At 40.9% G+C, this 17615-nt stretch overlaps 2 protein-coding genes across 5 annotated transcripts in view; one reads left to right on the forward strand and one right to left on the reverse strand.

Moving 5' to 3' along the window:
• LOC115742481 (guanine nucleotide-binding protein subunit beta-like protein) overlaps window positions 1–17615 on the reverse strand; it is a 59767-nt gene that overhangs the window by 10496 nt on the left and 31656 nt on the right. The window contains exons 2-5 of one of the 3 annotated variants that reach the window (XR_007198686.1): window positions 16420–16793; window positions 15264–15846; window positions 14296–14465; window positions 7398–7403 (exon numbers count right to left, since the gene is read on the reverse strand). Coding sequence is in view for 1 of the 3 variants with exons in the window: in XM_030676787.2 (XP_030532647.1) it covers window positions 14364–14465; window positions 15264–15846; window positions 16420–16718 (984 nt within the window). In the remaining 2 variants the exon portion in view is untranslated. Of the gene's footprint in view, window positions 1–7397; window positions 7404–14281; window positions 14466–15263; window positions 15847–16419; window positions 16819–17615 lie in introns of those variants that run through there. The other 2 variants (XR_007198685.1, XM_030676787.2) reach the window with 2 other exon arrangements.
• On the forward strand, window positions 1532–11368 carry LOC115742411. 2 transcript variants are annotated; one of them, XM_030676693.2, is made up of 13 exons: window positions 1900–2042; window positions 2763–2866; window positions 3518–3975; window positions 4207–4406; window positions 5414–5575; window positions 6862–7176; window positions 8147–8305; window positions 8385–8534; window positions 8645–8851; window positions 9028–9312; window positions 9470–9748; window positions 9908–10198; window positions 10292–11368. In XM_030676693.2, the coding sequence occupies exons 3-13, from the start codon at window positions 3559–3561 to the stop codon at window positions 10890–10892; spliced, it is 3066 nt and encodes a 1021-aa protein (XP_030532553.1). In that variant the 5' UTR covers window positions 1900–2042; window positions 2763–2866; window positions 3518–3558; the 3' UTR covers window positions 10893–11368. The 2 variants fall into 2 exon arrangements, with proteins under 2 accessions (XP_030532545.1, XP_030532553.1); XM_030676685.2 differs by lacking the exon at window positions 2763–2866 and having other exon boundaries at window positions 1532–2042.

Here is a 17615-nt window from a genome sequence, read left to right on the forward strand (position 1 = left end):
AATGAGAGAGAAAAAAATTCACATTAACGTTTTCCGTTAATCAAATTGGACAAAGCTAATGAAGTGAATTAATTGTACAATTTGACAAATTTTATGACTTGATTGCGCTTTTTGAAAATTTTAAGACTTAATTGCACTTTTGTGACAGGTTTTAGGACTTTCACTTGATCATATACAATAAAATATGTATGTATTTTATTGGAATAGTCAGGTCCAATGAAAAGCATATTCCAAACTCTGGACTTTGAACTTATCTTGTTGAGAGTTTTAATAATCGAAACCGACCTTGCTTGGTCATGGAACCAGCCTGAAACAAAATCATGAGTCAACTCGAGAACCAACCATGGCAAATTATTATTATTTTTTTTGTCTAATTTTTTCATACAATGAGGCATGTATGAAACAATTCTTTCGATTTGAGGATAATATATCAAACTTATTCAATTCCGATAAATATTTTTTGTCTTAAGAAAAGAGGAAAATAACTTACTTAAGATTATAAGTAAATCGGTTTGAAACCAGCTCGATTCTTAGTTCAACCCCGAAACCGGCCTTATAAATTCCGGGTTCGAGGTGGAATCGGCGGGGTTCGGGGTGTAGGACCGAAAATTGAACCGGGCAAGGCAGATTCCTAGCTTTTGAAACCAAAAATCAGACCGATCCCCTTGTGAATCAACTCAATTATTCGCCCCTAATGTTTTGATTGGCGGGCTTGTTCTATTTGAGATAACAACATAAATGGTTCATGAACTTTGACCTAATGTGTAACGTGATTCTTAAACTTTCAATATGTTGAACTCAATCCATAAATTTTAGCCCAATGCACAATGTAGTTCATAAACATATAATTTATCTAACGTGGTCCCGAACTCTTGACGCTATTCAAATTAGTCATTGGAATGTATGGAAATGTCCAATGCTGTCATTCAATTAATTCAAGTTCGGGAACAATGTTGAATATTTTCATCCATGGAATAAATCGAACACGTATCAAAAGTCCAGAGATCATATTGAACAAATCGGAAGATGAGGGACGGCGTTACACATTAAGCTAAAAGTTCAGAATTCACTCTAAACAAATTTAAAATTCAAGAACTACATCATGCATTGGAGAAAAGCTAAAGGTTATACGTTTCATTTACCCTTTTGTTTATTTCAACTTAAGTAAATACGAAATGAGATTTAAAAAGCTAATAGTGTAACAGTATAACAGTGTAATCTCAACCATAAGTGTTATGAATAACAAAAAAATATAAAATAATCATGGTGGGACTTATTTCTGATCTTATGCCCGTCATTCTAGTCACACTGAATTCGAATGAGATAGGATTTTATTTTAGGCAGACCCGAGGGGGGGAAAAATGAACAACAACAATGTTGGGCTGAATGTGATCAAGCCCAAACCATCAATAGGTGGGCCCATCTTTCGGCCTCCTTCTTAAGTCGGCTCCTAAACCCTCCTCCTCCTCCTCTTCTTCTTCAGCGACCCCCACCGTCACACCGATCTGCGTTCACGTTCAAGAGCGAAAAGCTTTTAAACCCCTAAATTTCAAACCCTTGCACGCTCCCTGCATCAATCGACGCCTTCGCACCACGACGAGGCCCCCATATTCTTCCACGAGCTCCGCCACTTCCGCCCCTAGGACCTCTAGGAATGTCTCACGGTCTCGGCGGTGGCGGCGGCGGCGGCGACGACGACGACGAGGTCTCGAGCGGCAGCGAGGGCGGCGGCGCTTCTTTTGACGAGGACATGGAGGCTCTCAGGCGCGCCTGCGTTCTCACAGGCGCCGACGCGGACATAGCCGTTGTCCATCCCGGCGGCCTCGACTCGGCGGCGCCGGATTCCGACAGCGACGACGACGACGACGACGATCTCAGGTTGGTGATGAGGTTGCGGGAGCGGTTCTCGGCGGACTTGGCGAATCCCCTGACGCTGAAGCCCTTGGCGTCTATCCATCCGGCTGCGGCGACGTCCGACGAGGACGAGGACGACTTCGAGACGCTCCGCGCGATTCAGAAGCGGTTCTGCGCTTATGATCACAGTAAGTGCCTTGTCCTGCGAAGAGAATTTGGGCATGCCTCGCTGTTTGGATGAATGACGTCCTTTCAGTATGACGAATTGATACGAACTGTTGAGATTTTCTTCCGAAAGACCAATGTGTTCGGCTAGTTGGGGAACTTATCAGTGCACCAAAAGATTGTATCACAAGCCATGTCGTATATCAGTACACACGACACAAATCAGCAATTTTAGATGAAGTACATAGATCAAAGTAGTTTCGAGTCTTCAACATGTTTATGTAATGCGGCAAATGGAATATGTTCTTTACTCTCCTACTGGGATTGCATATTCACATTAATATGCTCGACTGCATATTCTGTGAAACTCAAGTTTGCTGTTCTGGCATTCTGTCGTTCTTTTCTCTTTCCTCGTGATTTCTTGCGTTAAGAGGAGCATAAATCCTATTTTGTGGTTTTGGAAGATTCTGAAGTTCATCTTTATGAATGATTTGAATCTGTAGTATACTCTTTTGTGCATTGAGCCAGTAGCATGTCGAGAACACTCTAGATTGCTGACAGTGAATGTTCTGATCAATATGGATTTTGGGAAGAAAGCGCTCAGTTGTATGGGAAACACGAGAGCACAACTCTTTGATTCGTGTTGTTGGGATTGAGAATATGACTAGCAATTTCAGTGTTTCTAAAGCGAGGAGAATTTCAAACTAATCTGCTGTTCTCTGCTGTTACGCTGCCTTTTCCAGTTATGTTAAGATGCAAGTAAGTACATGGAATGAACTGTCCTCATTAGATTGCGGAACATCCTGAATATCCGAACAACGAGGTTTCTGTGGCCATTGCAGACAGGGTACTGACCTGATTCCTCTAGCTGAGTTTAAATCTGTAATAAAGTCAAAAGGTCTATACTTTAGATTAGATAATGTGGACCTAAGATCTTTCTCATTTCTGTAGTCATGCTTGAAGAAGATATCTGTATACTCGTGCTCCTCTCCTTACAGTTAAATGTTATGAAAACTGAACTTGAAGTACGATGATTCTCATAATCTCATACTTTAGGATGACTATTAAGCTGCTTGCTGTAGTTAGGTAATGAGCTCAACGAGTTCTTTGTTAAGTAGGCCAATTCGATTCAAAAAATGTTTCGACTACACAACTTATAGTTGTCAGCACAGGGAAGTGAAAGTACGATGGGCATGTTTATTTGCCCTTTGCTTTGTAATCAATATTGTGGAGATAATAAGCTCTCTTTTTAATACAAAGACTCTTGATCACCCTTTGCTAGGTGAATGTGGACTTGAATCCCTTAGAAAGTGGAGGAGTTGCTAGGAAATGGAGAGATCTACAAATTGTTGGTATATCTGTTTGTGCATGCATCATTTGCTTGTACATTGTTGAGTTTATTCATCATCGAACCCTCTTAGGATCTCTGATCAGATCAGAAACTCCCGTTTCTTATGTTTTTCTGTGTTTTTCTTGCTTATGTCCATCTGATATGCAGGTAACACGGAGAGCAAGAATGGCTTATCTAGCACCGGTAGCATGTCCAATACTATGCCTGTAAATATCTTCGGTGGTTGTAAAGTTTTTCCGGATAATGATGATACTCATGACAGCAATCAGACATTGAATAAAGACGAGCGCCAGCCTTCTGCTTTAATTGAGTGGCACCAGCCAGCTCAGAAGCAGCAAGGGCTGGCCAAATATTCTTCCTTCCCAAAATCTGGCCAGATATTTATTGACGCCCTTAAGAAGAACAGGTCCTGCCAGAAGCTTTTCCGAAGTAAGTTAATTCAGATTGAAGCAAGAATCGAGGAGATCAAAAAGCTCAAGGAACGTGTCAAAATCCTTAAAGATTTTCAGGTTTCTTGCAGACAAAGAACTGGGAAGGCATTATCCCAGAAGAAGGATCCCCGTGTTCAACTTATATCGGCACGGAAGACCATTAAGGATTCAAAGGTACTGGGCTTCGTAATCTTGCTTTTTGACTGCTGAAATGTTGTGAACTTGTGAGTTGATAGGATGTTTCTAATTATGGATCTTTGGCATTTTTCAACCTTACCTAATGCAGATGTAGTACTTTTAGTCCTAGGGAGCTGGTGACATTGATGGCATTGATGGCATTCATGTTCTTAATTGTTTTGATGTTTGTAGCTTTCTGCTCATTTGCCCCGCACTCTGATTCTGCAGGTCAACGATAAAAAGTTTTCTGCTATATACTATGGGCCAGCTCAGAATTTCCATGTCCCTAGTTATAGAATGGCATTGACAGGATTTCCCCTTTCGCTTCAACGAAGCAAATGGTCAGAGGTGGAGAAGGAAAATCTTGGCAAAGGAATAAAACAACAATTTCAAGAAACATTGCTTCAAATTAGCCTGGACCGGTTCAGGTAAAATTTTTCATGAATCAGTGAGATGCTTATGTTATGGCTTCAGTCATGATATGTCTGCACATTTGTGTTCACTGTTTCACAATCATTTGTTTTCATTTATGTTATAGATGAGTTCATTTTGTCATCAGCTGAAGTATTTTGTCCGTGGAAAGACCCCTACACCTGGTTCCTTTTTTGGATAGGTCTTTATACACATCTATAGCTGATGCATGGAATATTTGTTGGTCTCCTGGAAAGAACATGTGCTGGTTTGGTATGGGTCACAACCAAGATGCGCCATTACATGCAGTATGAGTTGATATATAGATTGCCTCCAACATTTCTGCTATCAATGGAAACGTTCTAATTTCCCAAAAAAAAAAAAAAAAGACAATTCTGGAAGTATCTTTGTTTTGTAACTCTGGGTGTAATGTTAGAATAACATAGGCTGCATCTTGATGGTCGATAATGCTGCTAACTACTAAGTTCTTATGTTGTAGCATTGACTTCTAGAGTTGTTGTCTAACTTTAGATAGGATTGAGTATTATCTGGGAGTCCCACGAAGGTGTTCTTTGGGTTTTTCTTCTCTCTGGTATATCTAGCAATAACACTGCTTGTCTGATAGAATATCATTCAGAAAAAGGACGTTGGCGATATGATAGGTAAAAGGCAAACAATGGTTCAAACCGATCTGCACCCAAATTTTTTGGATCAGTGAAGGAAAAGCCCAAAAGGGAAATCACGCCTAAGGAAGTGTCAATGCCAAAAGATGACATACCAAAAAAACTATTTTTGATGGTAGATGTAATTTTAAGTGGCTACCATGATTAGATATCAGAAATAAAGCTACCCTTGAACTGAGGAGATCAATGATAACTGCGTATGGAAATACATTCTCGCACCTGTCAAAAATAGTATGGTCTTTCCTCCATGATATTAGCGCTTCATCTCCGCTTCTCTTTTTTTTCACCGTCTTTTTTTAGTTAATAGTTTATATTGTTTTCTTGACTCCATTTGCTGACAGTGCTTCAGATGGAGACCAATATGGCTTCGAAGATATACTTTCATCAATTAGAGATCTTGATATCACACCTGAAAGTATCAGAGAATTTTTGCCAAAGGTTAATTGGGATCAGTTGGCCTCGCTGTACATTCCGGGTAGATCTGGTGCTGAATGTGAGGCAAGGTAAGCAATTCATATGATCAAAACTTTTGTCGTACTGTTTTGTTTGGATTTCTAGCATAGTTGGCTTTAATTTTCTGTTTGTTAGTTATAATCTGAATTCAGTAAAAGTAGTTGGCAGGTTTTGTTAAATTCTGCATTTGAAAAAAGTTGGATCTGAGCCTGATTGAGATTGGGATTTGAAAGAAGAGTCAATGAGCATGGTAATGAAGTCAGGAAGACATTGCACTGAAGCGTCAAGTTAAAAACCTTTTAAATAAAACACCTGAATTTCTTTTTTGTTTTATTTGGCCAACTCATATCTGGCAGAACACCATTGCGTCAGACAAGTTTTTTATTTAAATTATTTTTTTTTTATAACCGAGGTTTCCCACGTACAATGGACTATTCTTGGGATGGTGGGAGTTTTTGCCAATACCACCAGGTAAACCCCCCAATGCATGGTCGTTGGGAGTCGAACCTGGGACTTCATCAATTTAACTATCTAAGGCTCAAGTGTCTCACCAACTTGTCCGACGCCTCATCAGTTTATTTATCATTAAGGAAGAATTACCACTACATAGACCATTTTGAAATTCTACACGAGTAGAAATGGGAAATGTAGATAACTTATCCTTTTAGAAAAGGAATTTATGGAAATTGTAATAGACAACTGACACTGATAGATGAGGACACCAACCAATCTCTGCAAGAGCACAAGTCATGGCCTTACAAAACTTTAAGCAGATATGTTATGCCGATGCTGTTAGGATTTGACTTGAATCATGAATTATTGCAGATATCCATCCTTACCGAACTTGATCAATGGTGATACAGCTGATGATAGGGTACAGGTTGAAAATATCTCACTAGGAAAAATCAATCTGAATAACTCCTGCTACATGGGGAAAAAAAAAATGCCCCTCTATAGTATAAGGTATACTGAGTTGGCCCTTTTCTGCACTAGGTCCATAAAACGATGTGGAATTTGATTTATCTATCTCCATTTGAATTTCTTCGCTAAGTGTCTGCACCTGTGCTGCGCCATAAAGCTAGCATGTAGATGCACAATAACTAACTCAGTATATAACTTCAGAAACTGTTTGCCATTTAGCACTTGTAATCAGGATATCAGAACCTTTTAGAGACATTTGAAGCAATTTGAGAATCTTTCAGGGGGTCCACTATGCAGTGTGCATGACTGGTGATCAGTGACTTTTATGTGGGACATTACAATGTTCTTTCCCTTGAGCCATGATGACTGTTGATAATTGGATAGTCTTATGCTCATTTGCTCATATGAACTGCAGATGGTTGAATTGGGAAGACCCCTTGATCAATCACAGCAGATGGACAATTGAAGAAGATAAGCATCTTTTGTTTTTCATCCAAGAAAAAGGGATAAATAATTGGTTTGAGGTAGCAGCATCTTTAGGAACAAAAAGAACACCATTTCAATGCTTGGCCCGCTATCAAAGGAGCTTAAATCCTTGCATACTGAAAAGTGAGTGGACTCCTGATGAGGATGCTCAGCTTCGTGCTATAGTGGAGACTTTTGGCGAGAGTGATTGGCAAGCTGTAGCTTCTGCTTTGGAAGGACGAACTGGAACTCAATGCTCCAATCGGTTAGTTTCTCATCTGTTTGATTTCTGAATGGTGAAGTATTGCATGGATCCCATATTGAGGATATTAATAACTCTCTACATAATTGTAAAATTTTCCTTACCACCTTATCCACGTTTGTTGACCCATCACTTTTATTCTATATCGAGTTCTTAAATGAAGAGAGGGAAATATGACAAAGCTGCAGAGAAATTTAAGTGATAAAGAAGGATTGCTGTAAAACTAAAACCTGACGGTTCAGCTGAAATGATGGAAAAGGTGGTCTCGCTCGTGGTTACGAACATGAGAAGGTTGTTTATCCAAAAACGTTCTCCCATAGAGTTTTCGGTTTGTTGCTGGTTTTTTTCAGCATCACCAAATTGCATGAATTTTCCCTACTCATAACCTTAAAGCTTACTGCACACCTTCCTCTCATTTGAGAGCAATAGAGGCTGTCGGGTGGTTAGAGCTGGCACTAGTCCCAGAACATTACCGATGAGACCTCAAACTCATGTGGAATTGCTGTTGCTGGTATATTGTCGCTTGCAAGTTTATAAATATTGCCGTAGCGACTTTCTCTGGGCCGAAACATTGCTGCACCTTCTCAACATTTTTGGACTGTTATGCCCTTTTGATATTGGGTCCCAATGTAATTTTTGTGAATAACTCTCATTATACATCTGCTTCTTTATGTTGCCTGAAATATTGCACTTCAGTTTTAACTAATCCAAAGAATCGACATGTCTGTTTTATCTTCACTTAGCACATTTCATCAGTGTTAAATGTCATTGCCTGTGGTTGTGTTTCTTTATGTCCATCCCGGTTCAGAGACTAGGAAATTGACTGGAAAAGTATCAACTATGTCAAGGAGATTATGCAAATTTTAATTATCAAGTCCCTTGAACCTGTTTGAATGGATTAGCATCCTCTCAGCATTTGGCATGCTGAAAGGGTATTACATTGATTCTTTATATGTGGACATTAAACTTGCAGATGGACAAAAACTCTTCATCCTGCCAGGCAAAGGGTCGGAAGGTGGACTGAAGATGAAGATAAACGTTTGAGAGTAGCTGTGAAGCTTTTTGGCCCCAAAAATTGGATGAAGATAGCTGATTTTGTACCAGGTCGAACTCAAGTACAGTGTAGAGAGAGGTTAGTACAGCTTTGACCTAATTTCACTTTTCATACCATTGATATGACAGCATTTATTAAACCTTTCTTCTGACTGCAGATGGGTCAATTGTTTGGATCCGTCTCTGAATTGGAACCGGTGGACACCTGAAGAAGATGCCATGTTGGAGGCAGCAATAGCAGAACATGGATATTGCTGGTCTAAAATAGCTGCATCTTTGGCTCCTCGAACTGATAATCAGTGCAGAAGGTACTCATACTTGTTTTTCTTTAGATAATTATGTGGTTTTTGTGCAGTTTATGCATTTATCAGCCAAAGTTGACTTCCCTTTTGCCTTTGATGCTTCTTTCAACGAGTAGGAGATGGAAAGTTCTGTTTCCACAAGAAGTGCCTTTACTGCGGGAAGCTAGAAAAGTACAAAAAGCAGCTCTGGTAAGAAACTTTGTCGATAGAGAGTCGGAGCGCCCTGCGCTTGGTCCTGGTGATTTCCTCCCGTTATCGATGACAAGTTGTGTATCTGACCCAGATTCTGTAAATCCTCCAATGAAACAGAAGGCAGGATCGAGGTAATTAGATGAAGATTTTCTAAGTTGGCCTTCATGCATCCCAGAGACAATTGCAAGACGAAATCTTTTTATTCTTTGAATAGCTTTTGTCGATCTCATTCTCCTGAAAAAAGAAACTGAACACTCGTCAAAGTCAGTATTCTTAGTTTTAGTTTGTCATTTTCTCCTCCATGCAGTGTTTCACAGAAGGTGGGGTCCAGGAGGAAAAGAAAAGCAAGTGAATCAAATGTTGTGCAAGTGTCAAGAAGTAGTTACAATGAGGTTGATTATGATGAATTGGCTGAGCATGGCTCCTCAAAGAAGACACGAGTGACAAAACCATGTGCACAAAAGAAGAGTTGGCGTGGAAAGCAGGCTAAAGATCACACGGGCATTTCAACAACATCAGTGGTATCGAATGGTGTAATCAGTGAAGTGAATGGTCTTTCTGGCATAGCAGAACACAGGAAAATCTCTCCTTGGTAAATTTTTTGTTTTTCATTTCCTCAGAACAATTACTTAACAACGATATATTTATATGAGCAATACATATATGCACCTTTGTGCACAGATGTCCACCGAACATCACGGATGTTCTTCTTTATCTAACTTTTGGTTTGATGTATCCTCTACCTGCAGTGTTCAGAAGAGGGTGGATCCCAAGAAACCCCAATTTAACTCTGGTCTAGTTGTGAAAAAGGCCAGTTGCAAAAATGATGAGACAGTGGCAAAACACGGTTCGCTTTTAAGGAACAAGAAGGTCACAAAACTGCATTCAAATGAGGGTAGACCTAATGGACATGCAATAGATCATTCATCATGTCAGCTGGATCCAATGTTGCTAGTCATGGCTAATGGTGAAGGTCGTCAAGTGCAAGGAATGTCTAACTTTAGACGAAAAGAGAAAATTGTTGCTTGGTAAATATGGTTCTTTTGTTCGTTCAAAGTGCAGTTCATACAGAAAAAAGATCGTACAAAATAGGGATCAAAAAATTTTCCGGAGTACCTTTTTTCTTTACCAGTATCTGTAGTTTTTCTCACTCCAACTGTTGATTGACTCATCCTTTCTTCATGCAGTGACGGGGAAGTAGGGAACAAGAGACCAACAGTTGGCAGTCAACTTGATTTGGAGCAAGCCGTGGAAATAATTGCTTGCAATGAGGATGAGAGAGTGGGCAGAGATAATACTGTTTCAAATAAGGGGAAGGTATCAAATGCATGTCTAAGAGAGGAAGACCATAATGAACACTCAAAAGATCAGCGATCATCTCAGCCAGATTCGTCATCATCATTAACAATAAAGGGCAAAAACATTGAAGCTCTTGACTCATCTAATATGACAGAAAAGGAGAAGAATATCTTTTCTCGGTAAATCTTCTCGACTTAGTTCCCTTCTGGGTAACTTCTCTCACTACACATGTTAGTCTAATTTGTGGATTTGGTAAATATTGCTCCCTGTAGTGCTCAGAAGAATTTGAGACCCAAGAAGACAAGAAAAGATGGCCATTCTCACGTGAACCATGATGAAGTAGTGGATGATGCCCCTGCCGAATTGATTGCATCAAAGGAAAATAGAAACTATAAGACGTATAAAAGACGAAAGAGAAATGTTGCTCTTCCTGAAAGATGCTACTCTAATTGTGAATGTATTCCTGCTTTGCCAGAGAAACTCAACAGGTCACAATCAGTATTAATTTCTTGTGAGAAAGATGGGCCTGAACAGCTAATTGCTGGGAATGAACCTGTTTCACTGCAAGTTCCAGATACAGATGACTGCGACATCACACTTGCTAGCTTGCTTATCAAGAAACAGAAGAAGAAGAAGAAAGATGTTCTTAAATCGAGCGAAGGAAATGGCATGCCATGTGATGTAGATCAAATGCCCCCTAATGTCAGATATAGGAGCGAGGAACCGAATCTGCTAGATCTTAACGACAAAAATGCTTCATCCGGGGGACCCACCAGAGAAAAGTTGAGGAATGATCTGGCCTTCGACCGTGAGGATGGTGACATCACTTTGGCGTGCTTTTTACGTGATAAGTCTATGATGAAGAGACCTTGAGTTTACAAACCGGGGGAGGAGCCCGCACTTGTCATCCGATGCGAATTGGGCGTTCTGGTTTAGCTTCAGAATGAGCAGATGGATGTGAAGTCTCCAGGATGCTGTATTATAAGGATATCAAAAACCATCAAGGCCTGGGATGAAAGGTCAGATCCGCTAAACTTCGGATGCCCGTGTCCCGATGGCACCGTGCCAGGTATGTGCCTATGAGATTCTCGACAGATCTTAAACTTGTCGGAGTCTCCTATTTTCTGTAAGAGTGAAGGTGCAATGATTGAATGATGTGTTAGAGCGTGAGGTTATATGCTGGAACCATTCCAGGCAATTGGGATCCTGATGTATCTCCATATGCCGGGAATGAGAAATTTTGTGCGATAGCCTCTCGGTTTTGGTCAGGGGCAACCCCTGCGAAATTGTGCATACGTTTAAAACATATGTTCCAAGAGAAATAGATGCAGGCGGCACTTTTTGTTTTGTGAACAGTGTGGTTGATTAATCGACTTGCTTCTGGTTTGGTCTTAAATTTGAGTTGATGATAAGCCAAGCGGGTAGCTTTTCTTTTTATCTGGCTTCACGTAGAGTTTAATTCTTAGTACTAGGCGGTCCAAATACGATGCAACGAACGATTGCAGAATTGAAAAGTCTAATACACTGTAAACCTGTCAAGTGTGAGTAGGGGGTGAGCAAAAGAATCGGATGGAACTTGAAACTGCACCGAATTGGCCCGTTCTGAATGGTTCTCGCAAGAATCGGTCCAGGTTCCGGTTCCTAAAAAAATTGGAACCGCTGAATATCGATTTAGTTTCATGTGTGGACCTCGACTATGTGGACTGGTCCAATATATATACCTCACCTCACGATGCTCTCTCTCTCTCTCTCTCCTCACGGTCCTCACCTCACACTCGTCGCTGACTCTCAATCACGCTTCTTGTAGTCGCAGCCTTTCATGCCTCCCTCCTCCGTCCTCATTGAGGAGCGGAGATTAGTTAGCTCCATCGCTTGCACATGCTCTTGAACCCTGGGCAGAGATTTCATGAGACGCTGGGAGGATTTCGGTTTCAATGTCTCCGCTAAGATTCGACATGGCTGTTTCTCTCCGACCTTCTCAATTCCAACCACATGGATCTCCTCCAGCAATGCCTGATAGAGGATTTTTATGATGATTCTGGGGTTGAAGTTTGGAGTAAGAAATTTCTAAAAGACATTCTCGATTTGCCAATCATCACCAAGATATGATTATCACGGCCAATTTTTGGATTCACCTAGGAGCTGAACCGCACCAATCGGACTAGGTGGGACTAGGTGGGCCGGTTCTCAATTTCAGGGAAAGTCATATTTGCGCGCCCGGCGCATTTTTAGCCTAAGCTCTGAGCATCTCCTCCTCCCTCTTTTCCGCTCCTCCCATTTCGACCAGCCGCGAGCAACTCTGTTCCAACACCGACCAGTGCCATGTCCTACAGAGCCCCCCCCTTCTCTCTCTTCGAGAGCTCATGTCAACCTTGAATCTCAAATTAAGAGAGAGAATCATTTGCTGTGACCGTGCGTTTAACAAAGATTCTGATCCAAAAGATCAATTTCGATCGGAATTGATTTTTTCTTATTCTGTTCTCTGGACAAGTTTTAGAGAATTAAATTGCATTTGGTAACTGCGCAAAATTTTTATTTCCGGAACATAAATGCGTTTGGTAAGCGTGCAAAGTTTCTATTCCCGAAAACAATTTATCTTCTCAATTTTTTTTTCATTTAAGTCAAGTAATTACGTCTTGTCACTATAAATTCAACCTATATAGCATCACTAATAAAATGAATGCAAATCATGCGTACTATATAATTAGTCCATTTATTTCGTGGGGCATAAAGACATATGCAAGATCCTTAAGAAAGAACATAAGCTTAATGAGCAATTTGCACTTAAATTTTGGTCTTGTTTCTTGGAAAAATTACTATAAAAGTCCTAAACTTATTACCACCTTGTCAATTCATGCATAATTTTTTTTTCCGGCCAATTAACTTCTTGTTTTTGCTCCAAATTTGTTCCCGAAAATAGAATCAGAAAATTTGAGAATCAGAATCATTTACGTTACTAAACATCTTCTAATCTTTTTTCTGTTTCGAGGAACAAAATCATAATCGTTGTCAAATAAGCCCTAAAATGCCAATGGCAAGCGTGAGACAAGAAAGTCTTGACTAAAGCTCTATTCTTCTCATAAAAATATCGATTCAAAATTATCTTCTTAAAAATAATTATTTATATCGCTTGAAATAATTAATTAAAAAAAACCTTTATTATTATCACTAACTTATGTTGAAAAAATTCTTTGAACAATAAAATCATGTTTTCATCCATACAGTTTTTGAAATAATACAAGCGATATTTTTTTTAAAATATTTTTGAAATTATTTGTTTTTTGCTAAACATACTTCTATAGTACATATCGACTACCCGAGCACTATCTTCAGGAGATGGCTTCTTAATAACACTTAAATGCCTTACGGCCGCATCCCTCGTATCATAACAAGTGAAAAAGAGCCATTCCAATCCTTGGAAAACCATCAAAAAAGCATATAATGCAATTGCATATACTCCTAAAGTCCAAGAAATCACTTCCTTCCTCATCAAGAGGGAAAGGGACCTTATTAATCACTCACACAGCCTACATGATGCAATGATATGCTTATCATCTTACATGGCGATAAAATTTTGAAATTGTCATGCTATGTGTCGCTGACATGTGATGGTGGTAGAGAGGAGAAGAGCTCAATCCACCTTCAGAGCCTTAAAGGCTCTGCATGATAACACTTCTCTCTTCCAGAAGTCATTCCGGCAAGAAGTGAATTTTTCAGCTTCTGCTTTTTAGCAAAAGTAGTTTTTTCTATTTCTACTTCATAAGTTGATTTCTGATAGAGAAATGCGTTTGATAACCGAAACAAATTTTTTCTTCTGACTGCCGCCGCCGCCGCCGGCGACCGGCGGCGGCGCGCGACCTGCGGTGGTCGGCGATGGGTGGCCGGCGATGGTCGGCGTGATCAAAGAAATCATTCTAAGGTGGAGAAGTAAAAAAAAATTGCTTCTCAAAGTTGGCCAAAAATCTTGCCGGAAGTTAAAAATCTTGCCGGAAGTTAAAAATCTTGCCGGAAGTCAATTTTTTTACCAAACGGATTTCTACTTCGGCAAAGTTTTTACCAAACGGATTTCCCTGCCGGATTGACTTCTGGCAGAGAAATCCAAAAAAAGAAGTGTTATCATGCAGCACCAAAGTAAATCATTTAGAAGACAAGATAAAATGGGTTTTGCCGTAAAACCAGGTATTATATCTCCGTTCTCAAAAACTAACACCGCCCAAAAGCCAAATTTTCTCCACATACACATAAGAGTAGAGGCATATCGCTTTAAGCATCGTACCACTAAAAAACAGAGGATAAACGAAATCTTTGGAAAGCAGCTCAGCACTGGTGATTCTCAAAAATTTCCTAATAACGCCCAATTCCCCAGACTCTGATCACGCCATCGTTGTAACCGCTGAACAAGGTGCTTCCATCAAAGCTCCAGTTCAAGCTCGTGCAGTAGATGACCTGCATAATGCAATATGATATCCGATAATTAGCATTCCTGTTAATACCACAAAACTCATGCCTCCTATGAAGAAATAATAGCAGGCAAGCACAATCACAGAGTTCGATTTTGGTGAGATGCTTATTGTAGTCAGCATGCAAGACCATCATCCAATTAGGCTGCATCATATGCATTGGTCGCCCAAGATATGTGTACTAGCCATTCAACCAGCCCTTTTCAACAAAAAAAAAAACCAGCCTTTTGCTTTTTTCCAAAAAATAATCAACTTAGGCAGGTATCTAAAAGCAGAGAAAGTAACTTCGAAGAATTCCCTTATGCAGAAATGCCAATTATGCAGCAAAGTATTCTCAATCAAGAGTATATGACCATAACTCATCTCAGCTGCAGAAAGATAACAGATTTACAGGAATTCCTCTAACCTATTCAGGCGTACAAAGTCAAGAAGAGTGACCAATGAATTGATTACTAATTTGGCGGTGTCAGAAAGATGTGTACTACTGAAGTACTATCGAGATGCAGTTGGTCATGCCTGGCACACAGTCCAGAAACCTTGTAAAAATGTGATTAAGCAGCATAGAGCATAGACCGCATCAATGTTACAGACCAACTACCTCTGTTTTCGCATCGTTTGAAGGTCGCACCACATATTTCCACACAAAGTATGAGAGTAAAGAAACTGAAGAACCAGTCCCCAATATAAGGTAAATAGGAAACATGGATGTACGCTGTATCAAGCAAAAATATTGCTGGAGGATGGAGATAATAAATATCAAAGCATAGCCTTTAGAAAAATCTACCTTCTTATTTGTGCTCATAGCCCCCGTAGTTTCATCAGTTAAATCAGCTTCATTCTTCAAATCAACCCTCAAGTCCTCCACAATGCTCTTGCTCTCTAGATCCCATATCTTAATGCTGTTCTCTGTGGCTGCACAGAGCCAATACCTATTTGGACTGAAGCAAAGTGAATGAATAATGGCACCAGCCTCCAGCGAGTACAGCTTCTTCCCTTCTGCCAAGTCCCAGAGCAATATCACTCCATCCTTGCCACCACTAGCGCAAAGTGACCCATCAGGAGACACAGCCACAGTATTCACATAGCCAGAATGCCCATGCAGGGTGTTTCTCAGCTTGCAATTGGTCAAATTCCACACTTTCACAGTGCGGTCCCAGGATGCGGAGACGATGGTTGGCTGAAGGTTATTGGGACTGAACCTGACACAACTCACCCAATCAGTATGAGCTTCACCTTCCTGAATGGTGTACTTGCACTCTCCCAGAGTGTTCCAGAGCTTGATCGTGCGATCACGAGATGCTGATACAATCTGCCGGTTGTCGATGGAAAAGGCCACCGAGAGCACGTCCTTAGTGTGGCCCACAAACCTACAAAAGAATAAAACAGAACCAAGTTATGATGTCAGTCACTCAATCAGTATGCAGCGATAGAGAGCTAAAAGGAATGAGCATCAAATCAATGTCCAAGAAATTCCAAAATTCGTGTGAGCAAGGCTACTTAGCCCAAAAAACTCAGTCGTATGAATCTGAATCTACCCATCAATGAAGTACAATCACTATCTAAAAAGAACAAACCTATCAAACTGACAAAAAAAAATTATAGAACTTGAAAAGAATCACTTGGCACTAGAATACCAACAAAATGATTATTTAAGGCAATAAGACAACTCACGTCAAAATACACTAGCACTCAACAGTTCCGGAACAAATGCTACGCCTCGTTATTTCATTGGCACTTCACGTAACTTTCGCCATAACCAGACACGCCCTAACCAGAGGACACTCAGGGACACTCAGGTCAGACTACTTGTACTCTCAGTCGGGCACAGATCCACCACTAGAATCAAACCAAACCATCGCACATGTGAAATGAAACGCTAAAACGCTAAAGACAGGATGCTACAAGACTTTCAAGACGCAAGGCGAAAGAGAAATGATCACCTTCGGGCGGAGACGCCGGCGGCGAGATCCCAGAGGCGGAGCTCGCCGTCCCAGGAGCCGGAGAGGGCGAACTGGCCGTCGGAGGAGAGGACGACGTCCTGGACGAAGTGGGAGTGGCCGGTGAGGCGGCGGCGGGGGACGCCGTAGACCTTGTCCTCCTTGGTGAGCTGCCAGAGGATGATGGACTTGTCGCGGGAGGAGGTGACGATCATGTCGGAGTTGTCGATCGGGATGGCGATGGCCGTCACCATGTCGGTGTGGGCCCTCATCGTGCCCTTCAGATGGAGCCCGTCCGCCATTTTTTCCCCCTTCTTCGCTTAGGGTTTCTCGGCTTCGGGCGGCAGCGGCAGCGGCAGCGGCGGCTCTTCTCTCGGAGGAGGAGTACTCGAGAGAGTGTGCGGGGGAAGAGGGGAGGCGCGACGATGAGCGCTTTAGATGAGTTCGTAGTTTATATATACCTCGCCCCGATTAGGGTTTTGGGGAATTAGTTTAGTAGAGTAGATGATGATGATGATGATGATAGCTAAAGTTAATTCTAATAAGAGAAACTCTTGCTTGAATCCGATCCACGAAAACGATGTCGTTTCGCCTGCTTTTATAGCTATAGAAATTTATGCGTGAGGCTTACATGATCAATAATTTTAGGCGATCTGAATTCTCAGAGATTTTAGATTCGAGTAAAATTTGACTCTGGGGATCGGGTCAAAGGTCGAGCCCTATCGCTGGCTTGTGCTTTTGAGCATTGGCCATTTTGGTACGGAGAGAGCTACGGACTCTTGACATGCGAGACGAAGCCATGGCGACGCATTCCCTCCACTTGAGCCGAAAATGATTAGAATACACACGGTAATACTTTTGCTCTAAAAATCAACTTTCGACAAGAAGCAATTTTTCTTTTACTTCTTCAAGTGGCCGCAAAACTACTTCTAAAATAAATAAAAAAAATATTCTAGAAATAGAAAAATAAAGTTAAATGACCAAACGGATTTCTATGCCGGAAGCACTTCTGAAGTGAAGCACTTCTGAAGTGAAAATTGCACTCCATAAGTTTTGTCATGTACACTCTTAATGGGTGTGTCCAAGATCGGATCGTGCCCTTGAATCGGGCATATTACATGGGCTTTCTTATTGGCAAAGAGTACATACCACTTTTCGCACCACAAAAGGATGACTCGAATTAGATCATGCTTTTATTG

Source organism: Rhodamnia argentea, chromosome 6, assembly GCF_020921035.1.
Source record: "Rhodamnia argentea isolate NSW1041297 chromosome 6, ASM2092103v1, whole genome shotgun sequence".
NCBI lineage: Eukaryota > Viridiplantae > Streptophyta > Magnoliopsida > Myrtales > Myrtaceae > Rhodamnia > Rhodamnia argentea.